The sequence below is a fragment of the Numida meleagris genome, unplaced genomic scaffold (assembly GCF_002078875.1).
Source record: "Numida meleagris isolate 19003 breed g44 Domestic line unplaced genomic scaffold, NumMel1.0 unplaced_Scaffold218, whole genome shotgun sequence".
In the NCBI taxonomy this organism is placed as follows: domain Eukaryota; kingdom Metazoa; phylum Chordata; class Aves; order Galliformes; family Numididae; genus Numida; species Numida meleagris.
Window position 1 is genome coordinate 208,079 of NW_018363981.1, and position 24,156 is coordinate 232,234.

Consider the following 24,156-nt stretch of genomic DNA (forward strand, 5'->3'; position numbering starts at 1 on the left):
GTAAACCCCAGTCTGCAGAAAACTAGGGAAGATCAAGAGTGAGAAGAGGACAGTCATTATATGGGGAAGGTGGAGCACTCCAAAGGGAGTCATCAGAGGTTTTCTAGTTGGATAAGACCATCTTTTACAGGGCACAATATCAGACAAACAGAATATTGGCTGAAGCAGAAATGTCTGATTCTACTCAGAATGTTTCTGTACAATGTACTTCCTTTCTGCCCTCCTTCTTTGAATAAATGTAGCGCTCAGCAAGTAAAGCAATGATGTTAAATGTGGGGCAGAGGTCCCTTGGTTTGTTCAGCCCAGAGAAGAGGAGACCGAGGGGATACCTCCTGGTGGCCTACAGCTCCTCACGATGGGAGCAGAGGAGTAGTGTGATCTCTGCTCTCTGGTGACAGCGACCAGACCTGAGGGAATAGCATGGAGCTGCATCAGGGGAGGGTCAGCTTGTGTGTTAGGAAATGGTTATTCACCAGGAAGTGATTGGGCCCAGGAACAGGCTCCCCAGGGCAGTGGTCATGGCCCCAAGTGCCAGAGTTCAAGGAGTGTTTGAACAATGCTCTCAGACATGTGGTCTGATTTTTGTGTGGTACTGTGTGGAGGCAGGAGTGGACTTGATGATCCTTGTGAGTCCCTTCCAACTCGGGATTTTCTGTAGTTCTGTTGTATCCACTAAGATTCATTGGATAGATAGATTTCACCTTCCCATCTTCATGCACTGTATCATAAGTACCTACAAGAGTACAAGAAGTTGAAATCAGGGAAATATGTAGTCAGCACATTGTTGGAAGATACAGAACTGTATGTTCACCACATGAGATGAGCTTGGTTTTGTTATGTCCCTTCGTTAGGCAGGGAGCTGCACTTTTAGTTTATCAGTCTTCTGAGAGAACTAATGGTATAGACCGTGAGTGTCCAACCTTTTGGCTTACCTGGGCTGCATTGAATGAAGAGAAATTGTCTTGGGCTATGTATATGTAAGTTGCTCTGAAAGTAATGCCTCGTATGTATTTCAGTTGAAACTACAACAGATACAATGAGCACAATAACATTGTTTGATAGAGCAAATTCTCAGCTACAAAACACTATTTTTCAACACAGTCACCACCATTAGCTATGCACTTTCTCCAGCAACAAACCAGAGCCTGCATGCCATACTTGTAAGAATATGCACCAGCGGAGGTTACCAGCTGTCACCACTACCTCATGTGCTCATATCCACTGTTTGGTCTCCATAAACCTTTAGCAAATGTTGATGAGTGTCAGTGGGTGCAGTTTCTTCCACATGGAAGAATTCAGTGTGAGACACGTTTGCTTCATATGTGCTTCCATGCCAGGCACCATTTTGTCAGACTGCCTCTCTGCTGCCTTTTGTCGCACAAGCAACAAAATATAAGAGAATATTTGCAGGAAGGTTCAACCTCTACTGCCATACTGCCACCATCCACCTCTGATGTCATGAGCCAACATAATAAAGTAGGAGATATTACTTTTGGAGCAGCCTTCATATGATTCACAGAAGTCACTAGAGTTGAAGCTAAATAATGCACCATAAAAATGTGAGTTGTATCCAGATAATCTTTTTCTCAAGCAGACAACGAAGAAGCAAGGTAATTGTGAACCTATGGAACTCAGCAACTGAATTGCAGGCAGGACATGCCTGTGTAGTTTTGGCAGAAGATCAGGAGAGTCTAAAGCACATGTACAGAGGACAGCTATATTTTTATCTTAAGGATGAGATCTATACTCAAAACAAAGATAAGCATAGTCTGCTGTTTGAGGTGAACATGGTTTAGCTGGGTCTTCCTTTGCTTATAAATACACATCTTTTTCATTTCAAGAAGATTTTTGAAATTCCAAATCAAAGTAGCCAAAAACGCTACAGCAGAGCTTGGTGAAGTTAACATGAGTTCCTTTGTAGGTATGTGTTTGTGGAATGTCTATTTCCAAGCTCTTTCCAGTGTGTTAAAAGGGAAAAATAGTGAACCAGAAAGCAGTATGTCTCTTTTGAACTCCTACACCAATTTGGCATTGTTACCAAAAGAAGAAAAGATGAAAGAACATGATAAATGAAAAATGTATCGAAAGCATCTTGTTAGCATAACACAGTATCACAAACAGAAGCTTCTGCATTTTAAGTGACCTTGAACCTCTTGATGGTAATGATGTTGAGTACCCTTATGGCTAGGCTACTAACAGTTTACTCTGTGAGTTAGTTCCTTATCCCTTATTCTTTACAGGAATTTTTACAATTTGGAAGCAATAAATTATTAGAATTTCTTCTCATGAATTCTGTTTCTCTTTAAAATCCCTTGGGAACTGTCTGTTGTATATTGCATTAATTGTCTACCATAACAGACTTAAGATTTTGTTAGTTTCTAAATCTGACTTTGTCTCAGACTTTTATCACTTCCTTGAGTGATACATTTGCCCAGACTTCTGTTATTCTTATCTAAAAGCCTGCAGTTGAGTGTAGAATTTGGAATCACAAAAATTGAAACATCTTCCTACTGCTATGTAGAAATCCGTGACAGTTGCCATTGGTTTTCTTATGGCTTTGAAGTCATAGTACTCTTCTTGTGTGTTTTTTTTGTAGACAGCAGGGAACAGAAATGATTTTTAATCTTGCTGAGTACTCTTATTCTTGTGATGTTAAGGAAGCAGTAACTGTAAAGTAGATTACCTGTAGATTTACAAAAGGGTTTCTCATTTGCTGCAAAACATCAGGTTGACCAAGAAGACTTCAAGGGGAATGGCTCCAGAATGGAGGCTCATGTCAGAGAACCTTTCACAGTGAGGCAGAACTGCGGCAAAAACTGCTGAGAAAGAAGCATGGGGAGGGAGGCTGAGCCCCAGCCCCACCTCATGGAACCCCTGATGAGAGGGAGCTCTGATGCAGCATGGACAGGGCCAGGAGTGATTGCAGCCAAACCCCAGGACTTGCAAGAGCAGCCCCCGAGCGCAAGTGACCAGGAGCACAGTGAGAGGAGTAGGCAACTTGCCATCAGACAGAAGGAGGAGACTTAAGAGAAAAGGAGGAATGAAAACAGATCCCTGCTTGGGGTGACAGACAAATCCCCTCCCAGCCTACCTCAGCTTTCCAGGTGCAATTGCACAAGGTATATGAGGCTCTGGAATTTGAGGAACAGGAAAACAAGGATGCTGATGAAGATCCATCCTTGGGGGTTGTCTGGGGTGAGTCAGTCACCCCCACACCTCAAGACTGCCTCTACCAGGAGCAAAAGAAGGATAATTGCCACAGGCAACTCCCTTCTAAGGGAAACAGAGAGCCTGATATGCCAACCAGACCCTTCCCACAGGATAGTCTGCTGCCTCCCTGGGGCATAGCAACCACAAAATGACAGCATTCTTGGTGAAGTCAGGAAATGGGTCAGCAAAACCACTAATCTGGACTTCCAGAGGGCAAACATTAGACTGTTTAGGACTTTAGTTGGGAAAGTCCCATCAGAGGCAGTTCTGAAGGGCAAAGAGTTCCAGGAAGTAGGACATTCTTCAAAAAGGAAATATTAAAGGGACTGGAGCAGGCCATAAGACCAGCTGAGATGAAAGAAGACCGGCCTGGCTGAATAGGGAGCTTTTGCTGAGACTGTTGAAAAAAAAAGAGAGTTTGCTACCTTTGGAAGAAGGGACAGACAACTTGAGAGGAGTACAAGGATGTTGTTAGGGTACGCAGAAAGAAAATTAGAAAGGTGAAACACCAGCAAGAACTTACTCTGGCCACCATTGCAAAAGATAGCAGAAAATGTTTTTTACAAATGCACAAACAGCAAAATGAGGGCCAAGGGGAATCTCCATCCTTCACTGGATGTGATGGGGAACATCACCACCAAGGGATGAGGAAAAGGCTGAGGTATTCAATGCCTTCTTTACTTCAGTCTTTAATAGTAGATCAGGTATCCTCGGGGTACTTAGACTGCTAAGCTGGAAGACAGAGATAGGGAACAGAATAAACCCCCAAAAATTCAAGAGGAAACAGCGACCTGCTGCTCCATCTAGACTGTCATGAGACTATTGGGCTGGAGGGGATCTACCTGATGGTTCTGAAGGATCTGGTGGAAGTGTGTACCAAACCAATTTTCATCATTTATCAGCAGTCCTTTGTCAACCAGGGAGGTCCCAGATGACTGGAGACTTGCCAGTGCAACACCTATCTACAAGAAGGGTTGGAAGGAGGATCTGGGGAGCTACAGGCCTGTCAGCCTGACCTTGTTTTGGGGAAGGTTATGAAGCAGGCAGTCTTGACTGTGATTACACTGTGTGTCCAAGACAGCCAGGCAACCAGGCCTAACCAAGCATGGATTCATGAAAGGCAAGCCCTCCTTGACCAGCATGAATCTTTGTTGATTGTTCAGGCTGACAGCGATGAAGTCACTGAGAGAAGCCTGAGGACTATCAAAAATGACTTCAGGGAACTGGGGTAGTTAATGGATGAAGTGGGAGTATAGGTCATATTTTCCTCTATCCCTTTAGTGGCAGGGAGAGATACTGAGAGGAGCAGGAAAACCATCTCATAAATACATGGCTGAGAAGCTGGTGCCCCCGCAGGAATTTGTTCTTTTGACCATGGTGTGATTTACTTGGCATGTGGCCTGATGGCTGCTGATGGATCTTGCCTATCTCAAAGAGGGAAATGGATCTTAGCCCAGGAGCTGGCAGGTCTTGTTGAGAGGGCTTTAAACTAGATATGAGGGGGAGAGGGGATAAAACTAGGCCAGCTTGAGATGAGCCTAGGGGAACAATGACCGGATTGGGGGTGAGGCAAGGGGCTCAGCTGAAGTGGATCTACACCAATGCGTGCAGCATAGACAACAAATGGGAAGAGCTGGAAGCCATTGTGCAGCCAGCGAACTATGACTTAGTTGCCATTACAGAAACATGGTGGGATCACTCTCATGACTAAAGTGCTGCAGTGGATGGCTATAAGCTCTTCAGAAGGGATAAGGAAGGAAGGAGGGGTGGTGGTGTGGCTCTCTATATTAGAGAGTGTTTTGATGTTATTGAGGTTGGGGCTGGGAATGATAAGGTTGAATCTCCATGGGTAAGGATCAGAGGGAGGGCCAAAAAGGCAGACAAAATACTGGGGGTCTGTTATAGACCACATAACCAGGATGAAGAGACTGATGAGGCATTCTGTGAACAGCTGGCAGAAGTTGTGTGATCGCCAGCTGTTATTCTCATGGGGGACTTCAACTTTCCTGATATATACTGGAAATACAGTGCAGTGCAGAAGAAGCAGTCTAGGAGGTTTCTAGAGTGTATGGAAGATAACTTCCTGACACAGCTAGTAAGAGAGCCTACCAGGGGAGGTGCCCTGCTTGACCTGCTGTTAACAAACAGAGAAGGAGTGGTGGGAGATGTGGAGGTCAGGAGCTGTCTTGGACAGTGACTACAAGATAGTAGAGTCATCGATTCTTGGTGAAGTCAGGAGAGGGGGCAGCAAAACAGCTACCTTGAGACTTCCGGAGGGCGGACTTTAAACTGTTCAGAACATTGGTAGAGAGAGGCCCTTGGGAGTGAGTCCTGAAAGGTAAAGGGGTCCAGGAAAGCTGGTCACTCCTCAAGAAGGAAGTCTTAAAGGCACAGGAGCAGGCTGTCCTTGTCTGCCATAAGATGAGCTGGCAGGGAAGAAGATCAGCGTGGATGGAACTTTTCCTGAGGGTCGAAGAGAAAAAGAGAATCTTCCTCCTGTGGAGGAAGAGACAGGCAACTTGGGGAGAGTACAAAGAAGTTGTTAGGGTATGCAGGGAGAAAGTTGGAAAGGCAAAAGCCGAGCTTGAACTCAACTTGACCATTGGGGTAAAAGAGAACAAAAAACTTTTTTTCACAAATACATTAACAGTAAGAGCACGGCTAAGGAGAATTTCCATCCTTTACTGGATGCAGCAGGGAATGTGACCACTGAGGATAAGGAAAAAGCTGAGGTTCTGAATGCCTTCTTTATATCTGTCTTTAAAAGTCAGACCGGTTATCCTCAGAGTACTCTACCCGCTGACCTGGAAGTCTGGGATAAGGAGCTGAATAAACTCCCTACGATTCAGGTGGAGACAGTCGGAGATCTGCTACTCCACCTGAACTGCCAGAAGTCCATGGGGCTAGAGGAAATCCACCCGAGGGTGCTGACAGAGCTGGCAGAGGTGATTGCCAAACCATTTTCCACCATCTATCAGTGGTCCTGGTCAACCAGAGAGGTCCCAGAGGATTGGAGGCTTGCAAGTGTGACTCCCATCTACAAGAAGGGTCATAAGGAGGATCTGGGGAACTACAGGCCTATCAGGCTGACCTCGGTGCCAAGTAAGGTTGTGGAGCAGATCATCTTGAGGGAGATCACATGGCATGTGTGGGACAACCAGGGGTTCAGGCTTAGCCAGCATAGGTTCATGAAAGGCGGATCCTGCTTGACCAACCTGATTTCCTTCTATGATCGACTGACTCACCTGGTGGATGAGGGAAAGGCTGTTGATGTAGTCTACTTTGACTTCAGTCTCTCCCACAGTATTCTCCTAGAAAAGCTGGCAGCCCATGGCTTGAGCAGGCACACTCTTTGCTGGGCGAAGAACTGTCTGGAGGGCTGGGCCCAGAGAGGTGGTGAATGGAGTTAAATCCAGCAACTGGTCATGAGTGGTGTTCCCCAGGGGTCGGTACTGGGGCCTGTCCTGTTCAGTATATTTTTAGATTACCTGGATGAGGGGATTGAGTGCATGCTCAGTAAGTTTGTAGATGACACACCAAGTTGGGAGAAAGTGTCAATCTGCCTTGCATAAGGAAGACCCTACAGAGGGATCTGGACAGGCTGGATAGGTGGGCTGAGGCCAAAGGGATGAAATTCAACAAGACCAAGTGCTGGGTCCTGCACTTTGGCCACAACAAGAGTGACTGGAAGACTGTGTGGGAGAAACGGACCTGGGGGTGTTGGTCAGTGCTCAGCTGAACATGAGTCAGCAGCATGCCTAGGTAGCCAAGAAGGCCAATGGCATCCTGGCTTGTATCAGAAATAGTGCTGCCAGCAGGAGCAGGGAAGTGATTGTCCCTCTGTGCTCAGCACTGGTGAAGCCACACCTTGAGTACTGTGTTCAGTTTTGAGCCCCTCACTACAAGAAAGACATTGAGGCCCTGGAGCGTGTTCAGAGAAGGGCAGCAAAGCTGATGAGAGTTCTGGAGTACAGGCCTTATGAGGAGCAGCTGAGGGAAATAAAGTTGTTCAGTCTGGAGAAGATGAGGCTCAGGGGAGACCTTACCGCTCTCTACAGCTACCTGAAGGGAGGTTGTGGTGAGGTGGGAGTTGGCCTCTTTTCCCACCTAACTAGCAACAGGACTAGAGGAAATGGCCTCAAGTTGTGCCAGGGAGATTCAGGTTGGACATCAGGAAAAATATCTTGTCCAAAGGAGAGATTAGGCACTGGAACAGGCTGTGCAGGGTAGTGGTTGAATCACAGTCCCTGGAGGTGTTCAAGAAATGTTTAGTTGTTGTGCTAAGGGACATTGTTTAGTGAGGAAATATTAGTGGTAGGTAGATGGTTTGACTGGATGATCTTAAGAGGTCTTTTCCAACCTTGGCGATTCTATCTATGACCAGGTGACCCGCCTACTGGATGAGGGAAAGACTGTGGACATAGTCTGCCTAGAGTTTAGTAAAGTCTTTGAGTCAATCTCCCCGAGTATTCTCCTGGAGAAGCTGGCAACCCATGGCTTTGACAGGTGTTCTCTTCTTTGAGATAAAAACTGGTTGCTGTAGTGAATGGAGTTAAATCTAGCTGGTGACTGGTTACTAGTTATGTTCCCCAGGGGTCAGTATTGTGGCCAGTCTTGTTTAATATCTTAATTGATGATCTGGACAAGAAAATTGAATACATCCTCAGTAAGTTTGCACATGACACTGAGTTGGGAGGATTTGGCTGAGAGTTGGAAGGCTCTACAGTGGGATGTAGATAGACCAGATCAATGACCTGGGGCCAATTTTATGAGGTTCCACAAGACTAACCGCTCAGGTTTGTAATCTCTTATTGTCTTAAAAACTCTCTAAAAATGGATTAGATGATTGCCAGATGGATGTTTATGACCCAGGAATTCTTCCTGTAGCCTTGGACAGATTTAAAGAATCAGGGCCTACTTCTTAGATTACAGCCTGAGAATTGCACTAAATGCAATTTTAACTCTAAATTCAACTATGGTGTGGATGTGGTAAATATGAATGTTTACAACTGCATCTGCTGATGCAGATTCACAATGTTGATTCATGCTTTTTCCCCCAAAACTTTTGATCAGTTGTTTGTGATTCATTCACTCACACGAGCCTTCTCTGCTACTCTGTGTGCCAGATCAGTTATCGTCTGTATTCCAGTAGTCAGCAAAAAAGCTTTGAAGAGCTCTATATTGGAAAATACGTAGTTTTCAGAATTCAAATAACAGACTAAGCATCGGCAAAAACAGTTGAGTGATATTTTTTGAGACCATCTTTCTGTAGATGTCCGTGGAGGTGCTTTGGTGAATTAACTTAGGCTATGAGGTGTCCAGCAACATGCTCTCTCACTCCCGCTCCTCAACGGGACAAGGGGGGAGAAAAAAAGTTGATAAGATGTTGTGGAGATAAGGACAGGGAGATCACTCCCCAGTTACCATCACAGGTAAAACAAACATGGCTTGGGATAGATTAATTTAATTTATTGCCATGTACTAAAAGAGCAGAGCAGTGAGAATGCATCCCCACTCCCACCTCACTTTCTCCCCTGTCTCAACTTCAGACCCAGTTCTTTTACCTTTTCCTCATCCTGAGTGCTGCAAGGAGATGGAGGATGCAGGTTATAGTCAGTCCATAACATTTCGTCTCTGGTACTCTTTCGTTCTCACACTCATCACCTGCATGGCACCCCTGCTGCAGGATACAGTCCTTCATCGGTTGTCCCAGTGTGGATCTTGCCTATGGGCAAGTTCTTCAAGAACTGCTCCAGTTTTGCTGCTTTCCTTGAGGTGCAGTCCTTCAGGAATAGACTGCTCCAGTGTGAGTCCCCCACATGCCATGGTTCTTGCAATAAAACTTTTTACAGCGTGTGCTCCTCTTCTTGGGCTGCAGCTGTTGACAGCAGCCTGCTCCTGCATGGGCTGGGATCTCCATGGACTGCAGTTTCCTTCAAGACATAATCTAATGCTCCAGCATGGAGTCCTTCATAGGCTTCAGTGTGGATATTTGCTTCACTGTGGTTCTTCATGTGCTGCAGGGGAAAAATGTGTATCACCAATGGTCTTCTCTGCAGATTGCAGAGGATTCTCTGCTCCAGTGCCTGGAGTACCTGCTCTCCTCTCTTCCCCCTCCTTCTTCACTGAACTTGGTATCTGGGCTATTTCTCACCTATTTTTAACACTTTCTCAGCTGCAGCTTTTTATTTTTATTGTATTTTTTTACTCTTTCTTAAATCCCTTGCAGAGGCACAGCCAGCATCTGGCATCAGCATTGCTCACAGCTCAGCTCTGGCTGGCAGCAGATCCCTTTTGGAGCCAGTTGGAGCTGGCTCTGAGCTGGCATGGGATAGCTCCTAATCTCATGTAACAGAAGCTACCCTTGCAGCCTCCTGCTACAAAACCTTACCACATAAACTTAATTACAAATGTTTAGCTATTCAAAGCTATCTTTAGTTCCCAAAGCATTCTTGCTGTGACTGTGCAGAGTACCACTAAATATATCTAGAACAATAAAATTACAGCAGCACAGTGGTCTGTCTGTATTAATAATTTACAAGTAAACTCTCCACAGGATAAGTTAATTGGTGCAGAGCTGATGTTAACTCATCCAGGTTTCTTCTGGTACTCTAGCTAGCAAAGGTGTTAGTGCTAACAAAACATAAGTTGCATCTTAGGTGAGACCAAGAATTTTGAATATGTGTTTTTGTTTCTTTTCACATCTCTGAGGCAGATGTTGGAAGTTTTCAGAAATTCCTCATCGCCCTACTAGCCATCCAAGAGGAGAGAGCCAGTTCTTTGGTTCTCAAAAAGTACTATCTGCATAGCTTGTGTGTATCATTTGTGCCTTTTTTCAGACTCCTGACTAGTTTAATGTGCAGCCATATATGGATTTGTAAGAACAGCACCACTCAAACAGAGAAGTGTGTGCTTTTTCGATTGGGTTTGAACTTAACTTCTAACTCTTTCATATATAGTGAATGGGTAGATGTATTTTCTGAATGTGAGAACCACTTTTATGCTTTGTTTAAGTGAGAAGTCATTAAAGCATTGACAGTCCCTGAAGCAGAAAGTGAATGTTGTCTAGCATCATGTCTGTCGTTTGGTGATGTATGCGTACGTTTGTATTGTTTAGAGCAGAAACTTGTTGGCTGCTATACTGCAAGATACAGCTGTTATTAAAGGAGTAACTAACAGGCATCTCCCCATTAGTTTGAGCTGATTCGTTCAGAGACAGAGAAGAAGTCAATGCACACTGGCATTTGAGAGCTTGGGAGCGGCAGCTGTTACATAAAACTAGGTATGATCACTGCAGTACTTCTTGAAAGTTTTTCTCCCCTGAGAACTCCAATAATATGCAATTCTTGAAGACTTGAATGATGTGAGTGGCTGACCTGATTGTCCAGTACAGAAGAACAATGTTTTCTAAAGGCTGCTTCTTTTAGGTAATAGACATCAAAAGCAGGCAATCATAAGTGCGTGGCTAAATGGTTTGAAATTGAAACTTAGCTTAATTTGGGAGTTCAAACAGGCTGAGAAAAGAACCACTGTAAGGTAACGACTTGTACCTTTTCAGCCGCGGCATTTCTACTCCTCCTTGCCTGTAGGAGTTCAGATTTCATTGAGCCTGATTATCCCCTCCAGCTCCTCCCTTGTGTTTACGTTTCCATTTTCTTTTTCTGGCTGTTAGAAGTCTCTTCATTAGGAAGACCACAAGCAGGAACCAGCAACTGCAGCTTGAACAGCGGGAGTAGAGACATTTCCTTCCTTTTTAAACTGGAGTGGTAACTCTTGTTTTTCGTCTGTGCAGGGTTGCTTACAGTATAATAGTTGATTTAAATGAGTCAATGATTGACTATTGCACAAAGTTCCTGAATGTTCCTAGTAAAGAGGTATGAAGCGTTGTGATTCAAGAGCTGGAAATACAGGCCATGTGTATTTCTATACTCATTTTCTATAGGGAGGGTTTGCAATCCATGAAGGCCTCTGTTTATTACGGAGGAAGGAAAGACAAGCTCACACAAAAAGATTTAACTTTGGAAGAATGCAGCTCTGGACTTGTTCAGGTTTGCCTGAAGGTAGAAATATTTATTTGTGAGGTTGAAAAAAAAAATACAGATCTCCTGTAATGTTTCCTGCTTCAGCATGAATACTTGTACAGTGTTCATAGATGGAACTGGATCAGAGCAACTTTTGCTGAGTTTGTGGTGTAAGTTATTTATGGTATATAGTGTATATATATATGTATGTGTGGTATATGCCTAGGTAGCTTGCATTTTGTTGCGTTCACAAGTGATGAGTAGAGGATAGCTGGCAGGGCATGTCAAAAGGCAGGAAAACTGAAATATTTTTACTCACAAGCAGCCTTCAGGTATTTGGATTTCAAGAAGGGCAGTGCCAGAAAACGCAGGCTTGGATGGAAGCCATTGAATCGAGTGTGTCTTGGTATTTCAGCTTCTCATTTTTGTATACTTTGCTCTTTTTTTTTTTATGTATGAGAAAAAAAAAAAAACACACATAGTGTTTGCTCTGAGACATATTTATAATGAGAGTCCCTGATACTAGAATAATGAGAGTCCCTGATTCTTGGTCTTTCGTTATAGGAGAGGCTGAGAAAAAAATAAACACATGAGGGCTGTTCTAAAAGTAGTGCCTCCTATTTTATTTTGTTGGCACACAATGTCAGAGGCAGAGGTTGGTGGTATGGCAGTAGAGGTTGAACCTTCCTGCCAATATCACATTTTGTTGCTGTGCGACAGATGGCAGCGGAGAGGCAGTCTGACAAAATGGTGCCTGACATGGAAGTACATAAGAAGTAAAGTCGTGTCATTTAATTCCTCCATGTGAAAGAAATTGCACCCATTAACATTCACTGACACTTGGTGAATGTTTATGGAGAACAAACAGTGGATGCGAGTACAGTGAGGCAGTGGATGGTGCTTTTCAGCAGTGGCAACAGTGACAGTGGGTCACCTCCGCTGGTGTGGATTTTTATGAGCGTGGCATGCAGGCTCTTGTTCATCACTGGTGAAAATGCATAGCTAGTGGTGGTGACTATGTTGAAAAATAGTGTTTTGTAGTTGAGAATATGCTCTATCAAATTGTATTATTGTGTTCTTTGTATCTGTTGCAGTTTCCTTGGAAATAAATAGGAGGCATGGCTTTCAGAGCAGCCTATGTATATATGCTATGTATAATACATATAGCTTATTATATATTTATGTATTTTAATATTTTTACATAAATAAAAATATAAATCTTCTATTCCTTGTAACTGCATATTCTCTTCTTACCTTCAAGTTGGATATCATTGTGGTGGTTGTTTCCATTTAAAATAAGTCACATCTAAATATTCTCTAGCTTGCTCTGGTTCAGAAACATACCTCCTCAAGTTCTAGCATAAATATTCAAGGTAGCATCTATTAGACTTACTATGCTTCTTGTGACTGGTGCAACTTCTGCTTGAGGAGCTGCTTCTTGAGAAATTGCCTTAGGGATTTTGAAACTCAGAAGTGCACCAGACTTTCAGATATGGATGCTTAAGTAGGACTTCTAGATCCCATGCTTTACTGATTGCATTTTCTTTGAGCAGTTTAAATGCCTGTTTTAAATAGCTCAGTGCTCACTTAAATGGTTAATGCAGGACTGAGAATGCTGCTAAATTGTTTGCTTATTATTCAAGTTGAGTTCTCAGTTCTCCTCTCACATATAGACGCTTCCTTCCAATTTAGATAACCTAAATTTATAAAAAATATATGTAGGGTGTACAAAATATTTCAAACTGTTTGCTTCTTTTGTAAGTTCTTCTTAATATCTGGTGTACCTAGGTTTATTGTGTCGCTTATGAATGCAGTTAGGCTGATGTCAAATAAGGTATTGCCCATGTCCACAGCTATTCATGCTTTTTAACCTACTGGCAATTTTAGGGTAACAGAGTGAAACAGTGAATGCCACAAAACCTAGCTGCCAGTTTTCTGGTGGTGAAAAACATTACAGAGATGCCAGTGTTCAAACATCATCCTTTCTGTCGTGGTGTTCAGTACTTCTGGGCCTGGGCACATGTAATTAGCACGCGTAGTAATTGGTTCCTCTGTAGGGAAGCCCAAACAGGTCACAATCATTGATTGCTTGTACAAGGTGGCTCTGTTCAACCTAAGGGGAATTTCATATTACAGTGAGTTTTTCAGCAGGAACCATACCATAGCAAAACCATGGTTTCTATTGTTGATATTTTCTTTTCCAAATGAACTGACATGATTCAGCTGCTGGAAAGCTGAACCTCATCCATTCTTCTTCAGAATGGAATCAATATGGTTCATTATCATAAAACCTCTAAATAGTTTGTGGTTGTTCAACATTGTAGACAACATGCAGAATAAATTTGAGAATTTTGTATTAGAGGAGGAAGTACTGGGCAGGGTTATCTCTAAACCTTACAGAGCATAAATGTATGTGATGCTTAGGTCAATAAATAGTCCACTGGCAGTCTGACTGTCATCTTGTCTGAACTCTTGTTCGTGTGCTTGGATGGCACTGCATAATGATACCAGGAGGGCTAATGAAGGCAAATACAGAAGGGTTTTTCATTGCTTCCCTGGTTTCTCTTACTGTACTTGAAAAGATGAAAGATTTTATATGTAACATTTCAGTATGGGCAACCAAGTTCACATGCTAGAATGTTTCATCTAACGTTATGAAACATGGCTGACTAGCACGTCTGAAGTATTTACAGCACTGTGCTTAGCTTTGGACAACTGAAAAGTCAAACAGAAAGATTTCTTGAAAGAGTACTAGTATTGCATGTATGTTATCATTGTCCAGTTCAAATCCTCTAACCTCTTCAACTCTGTTTTGTGTTGGGATACCCAATTACTCAAATGAAAGTAGTGTTATATATTGTTTTCTTTTCTTGATTTTAAATTCAAGACTAACAGAGAAGAAAATGTCATCTAGTAGTTAATTTTACAAGTTGGTTTGTGTACTTGTTTAATTTTTACATTTCATTATGGTACTGTATTAAATAATTCCATTTGAAAGTTTTTCTGTCCTTTCACATCAAAACTCCAAGTGTGCTTCATTTTCCTAGCAGCAGTGAGAGCTTATGAAAAATCAAGCATGAAAGGGGTTGAGAAACTGTCAATTGACTGTCTTTTCCGTAGTTATGGCATTTTCTTTCATAAGTATTCTTTCAAAATTTCTGTACACAGGTGTTTGACCTCATGCATAGCAGCTCATTTCACTGTGGAATTTACATGTTATACACCATAAACTTCAGCAAACATCTTCATTCATCTGTAGAGAAATTCCATTGCATGGAGAATTGCCTTTTTATTTTTCTTAGCCTGATAATTTGTACAGTAAAGGAGTGGTTTTGGTCCTTTGTATGTATTGATTTCAAAATCAACAATGGACAAGTCATAATATCTAATCCTTAAAAAAAAAAAGATTCTTTAACTATTAACAAAAATGTATTAAGCTTATCACATAACTTCCAGTGTTTAAGTATTTTAACAGATGGAAACTTGGAAGTGTGTCATGTGACAAGGGTTTTTCCAACTGGTCTACTTTTCTTGTGATTACAAACTGATCAGTTCTTTACCACTGTGGGTGCAATTTCTAAGTAGTGCTTTTTTCTAAAATTTCACTGCCTACAGTGAAAGTTTTCCTAGCTCTTATTTTTCGGTAAAATATGCTTTGTGACTTTAGTGCCACTGCAAGTACGTTGTTGAAATGAGTAAGGTTCTCTGTGGATCTTTTGATTCTGGGATTGCCACAGGTATAGATGAAGCTCTTGGTTACGTTTGACAAAACCTTGTCTGTTCTTAAATTGTAATGGTCTATTTTTCTTTTTATCAAACAGTTCCCAAACTGTGGATAGGTAAGTTCTTAAGAGATTTCTGCGAAATATAAATGTTCTGCAAATTAGCATTAAAAATCCTTTGGAAGTAGAACCACTTATTTTACTTTCTTACTTTACTGTGCTTGGGGCATAGTAAAAATATTTAGTCGTAAATGTTTTTGTAAGCAACAGAATTATATTCATTTTCATCATAAAATCATGGAATCATTTGAGTTGGAATGGACCTTTAAAGGTCATCTAGTCTAGCTCCCCTGCAGTGAACAGGGACATCTACAGCTAGATCTGTTGCTCAGAGCCTGGTCCAGCCTGACCTTGAGTGTTTCCAGGAACAGGGCATCTGCCACCTCTCTCTGGTCAAACTGTTCCAGCGCTTCACAACCCTTGTAATAAAAAACATTTTTCTTGTATCCAATCTAAATCTCCCATCTTTTAGTTTGAAACCATTTCCCCTTGTCCTATCACAACAGACCTTGCTAGAGATCTGCCTCCTTCTTTACTGTAGTCCCCCTTTAGATATTGAAAGGCCACAGTCAGGTCTCCTCTGAGCCTTTTCTTTTTCAGGCTGAACATCCCCAGCTCTCTCAGCCTGTCCTCACAGGGGAGGTGTTCTATCCCTTGGATCATTTTTGTAGTCCTCCTGGATGTGCTCCAACAAGTCCATGCCTACCCTTTACTGAGGACTCCAAATCTGGATGCATTATACCAGGTGAGGTCTCAACAGCGCAGAGAAGAGGAGCAGGATCACCTTCCTCATCCTGCTGACCATGCTTCTTTTGAAGGATACTGTTGGCTTTCTGGGCTTCAAGGGCATGTTGCTGGCTCATGTCCAGCTTACCATCCACTGGTACCGCCAATTTCTTTTTGCAGGCCTGTGCTCAATCTTTTAATCCCACAGCTTGTATTGATATTGTGGGGCTCCCATGACCCTGGTGCAAGACCTTGCACATGGATTTGTTGAACTTCAGGAGGTTCTTCTGGACCCACTGCTCGAGCCTGTCTAGATCTCTCTGGATGCCATCCCATCTCTCAGGCTGCGGGGGACTGTGTCAAAGGCCTTACTCAAGTCCAGAAAGATGACATCAGTGTCTCCTGTCCATTGATGCAGTTGTCTAACAAAAGGCTAATACATTGGTCAGGCAGGACTTGCCCTTGATGAAGGTGTGCTAGTTGTCTGGTATAGAATCATAGAATCCTTAGAGATGGAAGGGACTTCTGAAGGCCGTCTAGTCCAACTCCCCTGCAATGAACAGGGACATCCACAGCTAGATCAGGTTGCCCAGGGCCTTATCCAGCCTTGCCTTGACAGTAGCCAAGGATGGGGCATGCACCACATCTCTGGGCAACCTATTCCAGTGCCTTACCACTCTCACTGTAAAAGACTTTTTCCTTATATCTAACCTAAATCTACCCTCTTTAAACTTGAAACCATTTCCTCTTGTTCTACCACAACAGACTCTGCTAAAGAGTCTGTCCCCTTCTTTCCTGTAGTTCCTGTTTAGATGCTGAGAGGCCACTATCAAGTCACCATGGAGCTGTCTCTCCTCGGGGCTGAACAGCCTCAGTTCTTTCAGCCCGTCCTCATAAGAGAAGTGTGTTATCCCTTGGGTCATTTTTGTGGCCCTCCTCTGGAAGTGCACCAAGAGGTTTGTGTCTCTCCTGTACTGAAGACTCCACATCTGGATTCAGTACTCCAGGTGAGGCCTCATCAGCACGTAGCAGAGGGTCAGGATCACCTCCCTCAACCTGCTGGCCGTACTCTGGCTTGTACTGGTAGTGGATGTTGCCTCGACCCAGGTGCAAGACCTTGCATTTGGATTTGTTGAACCCGATGAGGTTCTCCTGGGCCCACTGCTCAAGCCTGTCTCAGTTCCTGTGAATGGCAACCCATCCCTCTGGTGTGTTGACCACACCCCACAGCTTGGAGTCATCCGCAAACTTGCTGAGAGTGCACGTGACCCCACTGTCAGTGAGACTGATGAAGATACTAAAGACTAATGGTCCCAGCACTGACCCCTGGGGGACACTACTCATCACTGATCTCCATCCAGACATTGAGCCATTGACTGCCACTCTCTGGACTCAACTGTGCAGACAGTTCTTTGCCCATTGAACCATCCACCCACCAAATCCATATTGTTCCAATTTGGAGAGAAGGATGTTGTGAGGTACTGTGGCATAGGCCTTACTGAAGTCCAGATAGGTGACATCAGTGGCTCTTCCCTTGTCCATTGATGCAGGTACATCATCATAAAAGGCCACTGAGTTGGTCAAGCAGGATTTGCCCTTTGTTAAAGCCATGCTCATTCTCCCATATCACCTCCCTGTCTTTCATATGCCTTAGCATAGCTTCCAGGAGGATCTGCTCCATGATGTTTCCTGGCACAGAGGTGAGACTGACAGGTTGGTAGTTCCCAAGGTCATCTTTTCTGCCCTTCTTAAAAATGGTGTGATGTTGCCTTTTTTCCTGTCACCAGGAACTTCTCCTCATTGCCATGACTTTTCAAATATAATTGAGAGCTGCTTGGTGACTACATCAGCTAATTCCCTCAGGACTCTGGGATGCATCTCATTGGGACCCAGAGACTTGTGCATGTTCAAGCTCCTTCGGTGGTCACAAACATGGTTTTCACTTACAGTGGGAGGGATGTTGCTTCCCCAATCCCCTCCTACCAAACCAAATGTCTGAGCTGCGTGACAGGCAGTTATCAGAGAAGACCAAGGCACAAAAAGAGTTAGTAGGTACCTCAGCCTTCTTGTTGTCTGTTGTTACCAGCTTGCCCATGTCACTCACAGATGGGGGGGAGGGGAGGGGGAGCGTGGTATGCCCTCCTGGACTTCCCTTTTCTGGCTAAGGTACATGTAGAAGCCTTTCTTGTTCTTCTTGGCACCCCTTGCCAAGTTTAGTTCAAGCTGGGCCTTGGCTTTCCTGACCCCATCCCTATGCAGTCTAGCAGCTTCCTTATGCTCTTCCCGTGATACCTGTCCCTGTTTCCACTGCCTGTGCATTTTCTTCTTGCTCTTCAGTTTGATCCTATTTCAGCCATAGCCGTTTCTTGCCTTCCTTTCCTGACTTGCTACGTGTGGTGATAGAGAAGTCTTGTGCCCTGTGGAAAGCTTCCTTAAGATATGACAGCTCTGCTCTGCACCCTTGCCCATGAGGACAGGGTGTTTTGTTGACTAACTCCTTGAAGAGCTGTTCCTAAAATTCATTGTCCTAATTTTACTCTTTGCCTACCTCATATCCCTCAGGAGCATGAGCTCAACCATAGCATGGTCACTACAGTCCAGGCAGCCTCCAATCCTGATGTGACCAATCAGTTCATTTGCATTGGTGAGCAACAGGTATTGCATCCCCCCTGGTGGGGCCATCAGTTACTTAGGAAGTTATCCTCCATGCATTCCAGGATCCTCCTGGATTGCTTATGGATTGCCATGCTACTTTTCCAGCAGATGTCTGGATGGTTGAAGTCCCCCAGCAGGATGAGTGCTTGCTATCGCAGTGCCTCCTGTAGCTGGCAGTAGAAGGCCTCCCTATCTTTCATGTGCCTTAGCATAGCTTCCAAGATCTGTTCCATGATTTTCCTTTACACAGAGGAGAAGATTGCAAGTTGGTAGTTGTTCTCATGGTAACATTTTCAAATTGAAAATGTCATCAAATTGCTTTTTTACATGTTAATTAAATGTAAACATTGCTGAGGTGTTTGTTTTTTTCTGGGAAACAAATTTTAATTTCCCATTTTGAACGTGTTTCATATATGTTGTTGTTGAGTGTATATTTGTTATTCCTGTTAGTATTAAGGTATACTTAAAATATTACATGTGGGATAAAGCATGCGGACAGTCCAAACTGTCTGTACAAAGGAGACAATCCTGTGGTGGAAAGTTTCGTTTGTAATTTGTGATGCTCTGACTGTCTGCTGTGTATTTTGTGTTCAGTTTTTTTTGTTTGTTTATTGAAAATAAATAAGATGTATCACACTGTAATGAGGAATGGTGGCTGCAGTGTGAAAGATTCAAGAATACAGGATAGGTGATTTGAGATAGCAGGGAGTGGGAAGGGGTATGGAAGGATGTCAGTTTTGGGATCAAAGAACAACATAGTCACTTCAGTGAAGCCTTCCAATTGATTTCATTTGCCCTATAAGATGAAACTTGATTGTCCCAGTTCTGTGCATAGCCAATGTCACTGAAGTATGATTAACTGTACTTATGTAACTGGAAGTGGGAATTTGTCTGTTCTCAACACTTATCGTTAGTAAACCAAGTATTTGTATTTTCCTGCAAAATTGCTTTATTTTCCAAGGGTATTCTAAACAGAAAAGAATGTTCTAGCCCATGTTTATTATGAATAGTTACTTATAAACTTTAGTGGAGCATGTACCTCAGAGAGCAGAAACAAAAGTTCTTCCCATCATTGATGAAGAAGGAGTTATAGTTTCTGTGAAGAGGCCTTGTATATATTCTGAGGACTGCAGCTCTGATTGAAAGCCTAGTATTTCCTTGTACCACCAACAAAAGAAGTAAATGATTCTTTGTAGTGTATTTAGACTATCGAGTGGAAATGAATGAACTAGTGATTATCTGATAAATGTTCAGAGCAAGGATTGCTGATAGGTTCCTACCATTCTTGCTCTGAATGGAGTGCATGGTAGATGACTCTCAATGTCCTAACAGTTCTCCAAATTAGTGTAAAAATATTGTGGAGGCATAAACATTTAATCAAAACAGCAAAAGAGGGAACTTTATTTCTTCTTGGTATGTGAGTGGCATGTTATATTTTCTTCATATAAATTGAGATGTAAATAGAAATATGAAAGAAGACTATGCTATTGGTTGTACCAGCTACTGAAGTACAGTCTGCAGCACATGTCATGGGACTTCCACTGAACCAGATCCTTCTGCACCTGATTTCCTCCTGAACTTACTGGCCAAGTAAGGAGATGAGCAGTGACAGCTGACGCCCATATACTCAGCAAGCTCTGCCTGATTCCCTAGGGATTTTCTAAGTACAAAATATTATCAGGGAGGAAAAATTGCAAGTGAAACTGTAGATTTAAAAAAAAATGTTACGGAAATTAGAAACTGTTCAGATTTTGTTTCTCTGAACTGTTGTGGCCTTCTGTCCCCACTTATTTTTAATCAATAAACCTTGCCTTGCTAGTACTGCAGCAAAACTTGAAACATAGCCACGATGATAGTGAGGCTGAATATTGGTGGGAGATTTGTAAAAACTGGTCACAGAAGTTCTTGATTTTTCTGTCAACTTCATTTTTTCACTTGCAATTTGGATGCTATGCAAAAACTAAGCCTTCTGTCTTCTGAAGGCAGTTGCATGTTTCTACTTCATAACATCTGCTTCAGAAGGAATTATGAACAGAAGTATCCTTCAGATACCAGCAGTTAACAAAATGTGTTTTGTTGGTATTTCACTTACCAGTAAAGCTTAACTCCACAGAAGAGCTGAATTTGACTTAGGTGTCTGTGAAGGTATGCCTGAACATAGTCTGACTGATGGTTGTGCAAATCTGGGGTAACTAGAGAAGAAGAAACTGAGGGGAAGCCATATGGTTGCCTACAGCTTTCTCATGAGGGGTGCAGAAGGACAGGTGCTGATCTCTGCTCTCTGATGACATCAGCTGGACCTGAGGGAATGGCATGGAGCTGCATCAGGGCAGAGTCAGGTTGGTGTTAGAAAAAGGTTCTTCATCAGAGGTTGGCCTGGCACTGGAACAAACCTCCCTAGGTAACAGCATCAAGCTGACAGAGTTCAAGGAGCTCTCAGACATGGGGTTTGAATTCGGGTGGTGCTTTGGGGAGCTAGCAGTTGAACTTGACAGTCCTTGTGGGTCCCTTCCAACTCAGGATATTCTTTGATTCTATCATTCTGAATTTGCAGAGCAATTTAGTTCTGCATAAACAATACCATTAATATTAGCAGTACTTCTGCAGTGTGTTATGATGTAATGTCATACCTTCCAAGCTCTTACATAATGCCTTGTCCCTTTCCTTCTCTTTCCTTCCTTTATCTCTCCACAGTGCTGCATACCCAAGGTCCTATTGATGGCAGTCTGTATGCAAAAGTAAGAAAGAAGAGCTCTTCAGACAGCAGCATCCCTGGTGTTGCTCAAGGTATTCTCGTGACCAGCAGTCCTGATCACAGAGATCATACCCTGTCTGTCAGCAGTGATTCAGGACATTCAACCGCTTCCATCAGGACAGACAAAACTGAAGAGCGCATTATGCCAGGAGTCAAACGGGTTCTGAGCCCACAGGAGAAGGCAGAACTGGACAAACTACTTAGTGGCTTTGGTTTGGAGGACTCTATCAGCAACACCAAGAGTATGACTGATGCTGGAAGCAAGTATAGTGGGACTCACCACATAGTGCCAGCTCAGGTTCATGTGAATGGGGACACCAAACTGAAGGACAGGGAGACCGATATTCTGGATGATGAAATGCCTAACCATGATCTTCACAGCGTAGACAGCATTGGGACTTTGTCTTCTTCAGAAGGGCAGCACTCCACCCACCTAAGTAATTTGAGTTGCCCCAAGAGCAGTCAGAACTCCCTTCTCTCTGATGGCTTTGGAAGTAACACAGGGGAAGACCATCACAGTGCCATTGCCCCAGACCTGGGAATTGGTGTGGATCCCCTCTATGAAAGATCATTTGGAAACACTGAGCCGAAGTCAACTCAGCAATTGCAAAGGAATCCTTGTGTCTCACCCCAACCTCAAGCCTATGACCCAAGTAACTACTCTACTCACACCTGGGTTTGTCAGCAGCAGATGGTGACTGCTCACCAATATGGTTTTGCATCACAGAATGAAATGAGGGTTGGCATTCATAAAACTGTGGAGAACTTAGGCATTGTCCAAAGTCAGTCCCAGATCCCAGACATGCTGACACATGGCTCCAGCAGTAAAGATGCTGTTCAGAGAGGACTAGGAAGCATACCAGGTGTTGCTGAAGGTGCAGAACCTGCAGAGGGTGAGAGTTTTACGTCAGAGCTAGTGCCTCAGAGGGACACAAATAGCCAGGATGTTGGACCGAATGCAGGGGACCTACCAGCTTCTCCAACTTTGGATATTGATCAGTCTATTGAACAACTGAACAGGCTGATTTTGGAATTAGACCCTACATTTGAACCTATCCCAACTCGCATTAACACTGTCACCAGGGACACAAATCAAGCAAATGGCTTCACTAGCCAAAATACTGATGTGGAAGAGCTTGTCATGAGCCCTGGCATCCATGAGAAATTAGAGGTCACAAACAGGAATGCCTTCCAAAATGGTAAGTTGTTGTAGTACTGTTTGAATACTTTCTAAAGTGATTTTCCCAGCACTTGTGTGCTCTTGACGTAGTGCAGCAGGACCTCAGATCAAGAATTAAACTTTCAGGATGATTATCAAAGAATTATTTCAGATATCCTCTTTTTTTAGCAGTTGAAGAAATTATGTAATTATGTTAATTGCGCATTATTAAATGCCTTTGCATACGTGTTTTTACTTGGAAAAAAATTACTGTTCAACAAATTCTAACCTGTTACATATCAACAGTTGTGATTTTCTGCTGCTGTAAGTTCAGATGAAGGGGAGAATTCCTCCATAAATTCCTTCAAGTCCTACATTACTATGTGAGACATTTTTAGAAGACACCTGTAGTGAAATGTTTTATGATTTTATGATAATTATTTATTATTTTCACTGAAAGTAGGATAAAAAGCTCTGAGTTTATTTTCTCTTTAAATTTTATGTAATAGTTTTCTATTAAATTTCTGTGCAATGTATTCATAAATATAGTAATTTGCCAGTGAGATACCTTAAAACATATTTTTTCTGAAGTTATTTCTAGAAATTGAAAGTCACAATGTTTGCTTGTTGTCTGCTATCTCTGTTTAAGTCAACTAAAACCTTTCATTAATGCTGTAGCTAGCATTCGCGATAAGCTTCTTCTGCTCTTAGAATGATAGAACCATAGAACATCCTTAGTTGTAAGGGACCCATAAGGATCATCAAGTTCAACTCCTGGATCCACACAGGACTACCCAAAAAATCAGGCCGTATGTCTGACAGCATTGTCCAGATGCTTTTTGAACTGTGTCAGCTTGGTGCTGTGACCTGGGGAGGCTGTTCCAGCACCCAACCAGCCTCTCAGTGAGGAACCTTTTCCTGATATCCATCCTGAACCTCCCCTGTTGCAGCTTCATGCCGTTCCCTCAGGTTCTGTCAATGGTTTACAGGCTGGTCTGGCCCAGCCCCGCGACCAGTGGGGTGGGAGTACCCACGGACCCACGCCCTGAGAAAAGGGAAGGGGAAAAAGGGAAAGGGTAGGGAGATGGGCCTAAAACAAAACAGCGGCTACGATCTGAGGAGGAAAACCCAATTTACCAAATAATTGGGTATTATTGGAATGCAAGATAATACAATATAATATAATATAATTGGAATTGAAACCAATAAATCAAACAAAATGAGAGAGAGTGTCCAAAAAAACCTGAAGGCCTTACTCTAATCCTTGCAGCAAGACAGCTAGGGAGAGAGACGCTGCTGGAACGAGCAGGCAGGGAAGAGAGACATCTTATGAGCTGTGTACAGTTTTCATCTGTCCCTGTGAATGGAAAACGGTAACAGAAGACCACACAGTCCTCTGGGAGATGTAGTTCTTCTTCTCTTCTGGGACATGTACCTGGAACTATCCACGATCCATGGAGCTGGAGCATTAACTCTTTAACTCCCAGTGCACTACATGATGTTATGATGTGGAATACCGATAACCAAAAATCATAAAACCATGACAGGTTCTATCAATGGATACTAGAGAGAGATCAGCACCTGCCCCTCCATTCCCCCTTGTGAGGAAGCTGTAGGCTGTAATGAGGTCTCCCCTCAGTCTCCCCTTCTCTGGGCTGAATAAACCAAGGTGCTCCTCAAAAAGTCTTCTCCTGTAGACCCTTCAGCATTTTTGTAGCCCTCCTGTGGACACTCCCTAATAGTTTTATGTCCTTTTTGTATTCTGGCACCCAAAAATGCACAAACTACTCAAGGTGAGGCCGCACCAGTGCAGTGTAGAACAGGACAGTCATTTCCTTCAGCCTGCTA

General features: G+C 43.1%; 1 protein-coding gene across 36 annotated transcripts in view; it reads left to right on the forward strand.

Moving 5' to 3' along the window:
* TNS3 (tensin 3) overlaps positions 1–24,156 on the forward strand; it is a 290,201-nt gene that overhangs the window by 180,158 nt on the left and 85,887 nt on the right. For all 36 annotated transcript variants that reach the window (XR_002433899.1, XM_021382346.1, XM_021382352.1 and 33 more), the window contains one exon: positions 21,089–22,348. Coding sequence is in view for 35 of the 36 variants with exons in the window: in XM_021382346.1 (XP_021238021.1) it covers positions 21,089–22,348 (1,260 nt within the window). In the remaining variant the exon portion in view is untranslated. The remainder of the gene's footprint in view (positions 1–21,088; positions 22,349–24,156) is intronic.